The following is a 7,500-nucleotide window of genomic DNA, read 5'->3' as shown; positions in this document are numbered from 1 at the left end:
CAAATGAGCCACCAGCCAGGAGACCCGAGTCTAGCGATACCAATCAGCAGCTCTCGGGAGGGACCTCTAACCGGCCACCGTGTGCACCGTTTCGTCGCGATATCAAGATGAAGATTCGGCGCGATAAACAGCAAACGCAACGGTAGGCAGATGATGATGACGACGGCGACGAAGGACAACGAGAACGATGACGACGTTTTCGGGGTGAAGCGACATGATCCGAAGGGATTAATGACATCCACGCGGGCACGCCTGGTTCACCGGGTGTCCCTTGACGACGTTTCGTGGTCTTCTGGAATCGCTCTCAAAAGGGCGTCCCTTTCCACTGCCCGATGAGGTTGACATTCGATATTGAACTCTTGCGTTGCTGCTGCTTCTGCTGGTCCTGAATTCGGGACGGGATTAATCGTATCACATTGGAGACGCATCGGTTCCGGTTTCGATGTCCGATCACTTGGCGGACTAGTTTTCACAACAATCTAAACGGAATTGTAGCCGGCCAATTCACTCCGAAGGAACCGAACGGAATATACGGAAAGTAAGAATCGATCTCGAGAATCGATTCCCCTCTTCGATCGGCCAAACTGTTCCCACATGACCCAGGCCCTGGACGTGCCGATGCGGAACGCTGGAATGTCGCAACCGCTTGCACCGATCCCGAAACAACGTTCCTTGCCGGCACCAAATCGGCCAACGCGAGCTGCTGACCGACGCTGCAGTGATCGCGCGCGCAATTAGTATAGAGTTTCAAACGCTACATTATCTGAAGGTGATCGTGGTGGTAATGCTGGTGGTGGCGTGCGAGCATGAGCATAAATTCCTTAATGGAGTGATTATTTTCTCCAGCGGAAAAAAGGCGCGCAAACGATGTGACGATGTGGTGCAGGTTCGCTCGAGTGGATGGTGATGGGGAGTCACCGTTCCTCCGCCACTCCACGAAGAATGCCAAAAAGGCACACCACCCCTCGGGGGTAGGTAGCGCTGCCAAGGGTGTTGTGCAGTCGCAGGATGACTAATTGGTCCGAGGAAGGCGACGGATTGGGGAGTGCATCTGTGGCTGCGTTCACTTGGAATGAAAGCTTAGGAATGGGGATATGTTCCAGGGAGCGTACTATCAGACCGATTCCCTAGATTCGTCGTGGCGTCCACGGGTCGAACATAACTACGATCTGATCACGGATCTTCCCAAGTTCCCGTTACGCCTCAGCACTAGTATCAAGGCGAGCGATCCCGCGCTAGGACCTCGCGATTTTCTCCAGCCAACGGGCTCCCAGTGGCAGCGGGAATGTCAAACATTTGGTCCGTCCGAGATTGGCTCCTGCTTGGCCCCGAGTATCTCTCGAAATGCCTCACCGGTTCTCACGGCCTCGAATGGCCTCTCGGATGGATGCCGTGTTGCGGTGTTGCAGAAGGGCAGCGAGTGAGCAAGCAAGCTACCAAGAAGCAGCAGCAGCAGCAGCAGCATCAGTGGAATGTATGTATGCCTCACCAGGGCCGCCACTTCGATGCTTCTGATGCTGCTAAAGACAACGAGCAGAAGGATGAGGCATCGCCATGGACAAACAAATGGGGATCCCGCATCGCGGTCGGAATCTAGTGCGGAAACCTTGGGCGCACCTCGCGTCACACGCCACGTCCACGCCGGCAATTATGATTGAATGCCGTCGTCGTTGAACCGAAATCGAATCGAATGGATCCTTCGCAGACCGTTGTCGCCGGCGGACAAGGATCCCCTGTTCCCTGGCGAATGGTGGGAACCGCGGGAACCGAATCTCGGACGCGGACTGTCCAGTCCAGTCCCGTGTTGACAGCGCTGCAAGATGAATGGTCACCCAATGGGAAGGAAGAGGAAGCGAATCCGCAACGCATGAGCAGCCTTGGAGCTTCCTTTTTTTTGTTGCCAGTTTCCTTTTTCGTCCCCTTTTCGTCGCGTCTTTGGTTTCGCTTTCGCTCTTTTCGCCTTCACGCCAGACGCGTCGAGTGCTCCAAATTCGTGGAGGAAATCCTTCTCCAGAGGCCCCAGTGTGCATCTGCATGCAACGCGCGCAAAAGAGAGATCGCAGATCGGCAAGCCAGCCAGCTTGACCAGAATGTGCACTAATGATTGACTCATAACTCACCCGTTGACACCAATTAGGTGCGGATTAATGCTGCACTGCTTTCGCCGGTCGCTGTGTGTGCGCGCGCGCGCCCGCACCTTTGGCCACACCACGCCGAGGAGATAATTGATCAGATTAATTCTAGCCTCTCGCTCGCTTCCTACTCCACCCCGGTACTCGGTGGCGCACGGCAGCAGCTGCAGCCGGAAAGCGAAAGAAATTCCCGAATTCCTTGGCACACGTTCCTTGGCCGGTTGCCGGTTGCACTTATTAATGAGCAAGAGGGCAGAAGGTGGAGCCGGAGGAGTGTCCGTGTCCGTCCCTGACTGCACCCCCGAAAAGTGGCCTCGTCGACGAGTCACATTTCGTCGTCGTGCGAGCATCAGGGTCCGGGTGGTGCTCATGTTGCCCGTTGCCAGGAAGCATAATTTATCCGTGTGACATTATTAATTGGCCAGCCATTAGCCTTTAACGATCGGCAAATTAGCGCGCACCTTCGCAGTGGTCGTCCGGCAGTGGCCAAGCGGACTCGTCCTCGTTGTGGCTGCGTGAGTGCGTGCTTGCGTGCATGTTCGTTGTAGTATTCGTTAATAGTGCTCGTAGCATAAGCGGTCAGCGAATGTAAATATTAAGTTAAAATCAACTCCACATCATTAATGGCCACTTTTTCTCACTCTCTTTTTTCTCTTTCTGTCTCTCTCCTCGCCATATGTGTAGTGCACAGGGACTGCCGGATGTCCGGGCAACGTGCCGGACTGTGCCGGGATTGACACGCGATCAGCTGGAGTTGTGCTATCGGGCGAGTGACGTGACGGCGGCCGCCATCGAGGGGCTGGAGCAGGGAGTGCGCGAGTGTCAGTATCAGTTCCAGTGGCACCGCTGGAACTGCTCCTCGCTCAGTACTCGCAGTCGCAATCCGCACACATCCAGTATGCTCAAGCGAGGTACGTACCATCCGCCAGCTGCCTACAGAGCGATCACACACGACGCTCGGTGGCCTCGCTCTCTTCTTCATTTTCTCTCTGTCTCTCTGTCTCTCTCTGTTCCCTGGTTGTCCTGTGATGGCCGTGACCAATGAGCTTACCGGTCATAAGAGTCCCGCGTTTTGTCTAAGCTTCCTTCCCGAACCGACGAGGGGGAAGATGCTGTTGCATCAAGAACTGTCATGCTGTCACGCTGTCTGGGATGCAACGAAGAACAAGAGACAAGGGAAGGGACACGGGGGAACATTGGAGAAATTGGTAAATTTATGGTAAATTAAAATTCCGACGACAACCGACGATGGTGGTCGGTCGGGATGGTGGATGATTTTTCCTTTTCTTCTCGAGGTGTGTCATCATCTTTTGAGCCATTTTGATGCCTTTTTGGTCTCTTTTTGTTGCAACCGCCATTACATAGAGAGGTCCAAAGCAGGAGCACTCATTAGCATAGCATTTTCACCTTTGAAATCCTTCGAAATTCAATTCAACACCCCGGGTATCGTCCATCTTTTCACGCTTATGCCACCAGAATGGTCGACTGTCGTCAATACGGACAGCACAATGGAGGACATTCAAGGATACAAGATAATTGCCGATCCGGGCCCTACATCTTCATCAGGACCCTTCCGGACAACGCATTCTGCGTACCGCCTGGTCACGGATCTATCGAGCTCATATTTCAATCTCGACGCAACCGACGTTCCCACCAGAGCACGGTTCGCCATCCGCAACTTCCGATTGGACGTGGTGGAAAGGTCGAAAACATACATTTCATCACCTCGCCGTCGACTGTCAAGACGATTGACGATTGGTGCGCTCGTTGCTCTTTCGGTTTCGACGACGACGCGACGAGTGAAAGCTCGCGTCGTGCCACGTCAAGCGAATGCTCCATTCAATTGTCAACCGGAAGGTCCATCGTCGTAGTGCCCGGAGGTGCATCTCATTCGATCAAGCCAATGCCATGCCAGTGCCAGTCAGTCAGTCAATCGTTCGGTGAGCAATCAATCGTTCAAGCGGTTGCACGAGACCCACTCGCTGGCATACTGTCAGAGCGTCTCACCCACGGTGACAGTGAAATGAAACATCAAACTCAAATGTATAAATTGATGTAAATGTGTGTCTCCGTGTGCCCTTTCCCTCGGTCCGGTGGCCACGGTGGATTGGCGAATGTAAATCCCGGTGAACATAATTTGTCATCCGGCAACCGTCGTCGATTCTCGTCGACTTCGGACACAGTGGGCGCGCGCTCAGTTTGTCAAAGGGCAATCGGAAGGAGCACGTTCGCGTCTGTCTGGCGTTGGGTGACATTTGAGACGCATCCTTCTCAGGGATGCGGACAATTTATGCAGTTCCACGACCACGGAACTGCCGTTCGCCGTCTTGTTTTGCATCGATCAATGCAATCAATCGATCAAACGACCGTGAACGCGAACAGCGATCGATCAATCCGGACCAGCTGTGGACCAGCTGAAGTGCAGACGCGTGCACGGCAAGTGCAGTGCAGCATCGTCCCGGCTTGGCCTGAAACAATGACTCCTGCTTCCGGAACTGTACCCAAAACCGGTGCCGGTGGTCCGGGCGCTCTAGCTGACTGGCCACTTATGTCGCAGACGACGCGCTAGCGAACGACGAGGATGAATACATTTGAATGTACTTATCGGCTGTGTACTTGCTTTGATGTTGCCTTGTGCAAGGGGCCGCCCCCATTCGAGTGGCCTAATGTGTGACGTCGCATCAATGGTCGTCAGCACTTTCGCCTTCGGATAAGAGAGGGCACCGGCTCCTGCTGCTGCTCCTGCTGCGAGTCAACAATCTTGAGATGTGTGCTGCTGCTGCTGCGGTGAAGAGGTTAGAATGTTATTCGGCCCCCTGTTTGGGGTGGTGGGCCAAGCATTGAGCCACGCGTACAGCCCACTGGGTAGTGATGTTGTAAAGAAACGGAACAATCGGCTCACTAGCGGAGGGTGCAGCGTGTGCTCGACTTTGCCGTCTTTTCGACGCTCACTATTTGCTTAACCTACTCTCACGCAACGGAGGTGGGCGTGCGATATCGCTTCCGGTGGGTTTCGTTCGTTCGAAACACTCCCGATCGAACCGCAATTCAAGTGTGCTCGCGGCTAAGCGGAATCATTAGCCGCAACAAATCGGGGTTTAGGGCGCTGCTGCAATCATCATCATCGCCATTTTCTATTGGATTTATTTCGCAAAAAGGCTGGATCGATAGCAAATCACATCACAGGGAGTTGCGATTGTGATCGCTGTTCACGATTTGCCGCTCACCGCGCGTATAACAACCGTTCGATGTGGTACGCGGCGAAGCTCGAGCTCGAAAGGTGACCGAGAAATGCGGGAAAATGTGTCCTAGCCTTGCGGCTTGGGCAATGGTTGGCCGATTATGGAATCAAGATTACTGGTGCTGTTCACACATGAGCTGCGAGCCTTCCTTTTAATGGTTTCATTGCGAATCAGGGCGCTCCTAGGTAATGTTGCGGTGCAGTGTTGGTGGCCGAGCAATAAGATGATCCCGCGGGGCAAAAAAAACTAATGAAGGCAGCAATGATTGATATCAATTTGTATGGGATAACTGCTGGAGTATTGTGAAGGGTAGTTGTGTGGTTTAGACTGCATTGGCTATGCGCTGATGCAATTAAAGGCATTAGATTGATTAATCTGGTTTATAATGGGCTGCTCATGAATATCAGCTTGATATTTTTAAAATATTCTTTTGGGTATCGGCAGTAGTGAAGCAGTGTAGTATTATATTGTGCAAAAATCCCTACGAAAGCCCTTCATTTCGAAACTGTTCTTTGGTTTAAGAATTTTTAAACATTATTAAAATAATTCCCCTTAATGCCCCTCTAAAATTCAGCAGATCTTGTTCATTAATCAATTAATTTATCAAATAAAAGTGCTGGACTGGAAGGAGTTCAAAAAGGGATAGTTTAGTTTTTTTTTTTGAGATTCGCAATTTTATCTGGAGTACAATATCATATTATCAGAAATATACTTAATTTGTTTAGCAGACGAAGATCATACCAATATGTTCGTGAGTAAATCTCATTTTTGAAATTGTTTACATTGTAAACGAGCCTCCAAGCATTATAGTTGTTTGGTCTTTGATCTTTTGTTTCAAGCAACACTATGAAATTAACGAGCGGCTTTAGTTCTTGCCAAGGGATTACATCAGCATGATCCCATTACCGTTTATTGGTTAAAATCCAAGCGAGAAAAGCCCGTAAATCGCCAACCAGTGATAAGCTCAAACGAAACGCAACATTTCCTGCTGGTGAAACAACAACAGCAATCAAGCTCATTTCATCGGTCGCAATCATTGCGCGATGCTGTCCGAAATCATTATCAATCGCCTCGGCAGCTGGTACGCTGGTGATTCGGAATTCGAAGGCTTTCTCACGGCCACTGGCCTCGGGAGGGATATTTGAAGAATGTTTCTCTTCATGCCTACCCCCCGCCACGGCCACGGGAACTGGGAACCTTATCGCTGTAAGCATTTTCATTGCTCATTGTCAACACCAACTGTGTGCATGTGTGCTTGGCTGTGGTAAATTGCATCGCTACCAAACTGACAGCATAAGCATCTGCCTGGTCGTGGAGAAGGAATCGAATCGAAGAAGACACCCCAGGCCAGTCAATTCTTCTCCGCTTTTCGTAACTCAAGTTGTATCTCGTCGGGAGTGTCTTAAGGGTGAAATCGCGTCCCAAGAGTTATCCAGTGATTGTGTGGGGCTCCCATACGCGAGGTACCTCCGTTAACAAAGCAAATAAATTCACCCAACTACATGATCAGATCAAATCAAATCAGATATATCGCGGCAATATGTGGAAGGTAGCTCGTCGCAGTCATCGTTTTCGTCGTCGTTGTCGTCGTCGTCGTCGTCGTCGTTACTGTCGAGGTGCTCCCTCTTGTACGATCGATTGCGATGCAACGGGCTTCTGGGCCGCTCCGGCATGGTTTGATCCAGATCGCCTGGGTAACGACGAGCGGACTAAAGACGAACTCAAGATCAACTGTCCTCGCTGTCCCCGTTGTCGACGTCGTTGTCGTCGTGGCCTTATTTATGCACGCCAGGATTCCACATTCAAAGGGGCCGTACACAAAATGACATTTATTTACAATCAGCGTGCTGATCGAAGAAGGTGGAGCCGCTCAGAGGAGCAACTTTATCATACAATGTGCACCCTCCCGAGGCACCAGTATGTGTGGCTTGGCGATCGACACGAATCGACACCATTTGGTCGCGGTTTGCGGTCTCTCGGATCGATGGTGTTATTAATTTGATTGACCAAATGCCAATCTAGCGGTCGTAGAACCGCCACTAGATCGCCCTTTCCGTCCATTCCGGCAACACGGATCGACTAGAGTGATTGCAGCAGATTCTCTGCCCACTTCACCGCCCCCAGCT

General features: G+C 51.5%; 1 protein-coding gene across 1 annotated transcript in view; it reads left to right on the top strand.

The window, feature by feature from the left end:
• Positions 1–7,500, top strand: part of LOC126581826 (protein Wnt-10b) — a 12,406-nt gene that overhangs the window by 1,904 nt on the left and 3,002 nt on the right. Inside the window, exon 2 of the mRNA XM_050245745.1 lies at positions 2,817–3,043. Coding sequence (XP_050101702.1) covers positions 2,817–3,043 — 227 coding nt within the window. The remainder of the gene's footprint in view (positions 1–2,816; positions 3,044–7,500) is intronic.

This window comes from Anopheles aquasalis, chromosome 2 (genome assembly GCF_943734665.1).
Source record: "Anopheles aquasalis chromosome 2, idAnoAquaMG_Q_19, whole genome shotgun sequence".
Lineage (NCBI taxonomy): Eukaryota > Metazoa > Arthropoda > Insecta > Diptera > Culicidae > Anopheles > Anopheles aquasalis.
This window is presented reverse-complemented; position numbering and strand designations above follow the sequence as displayed.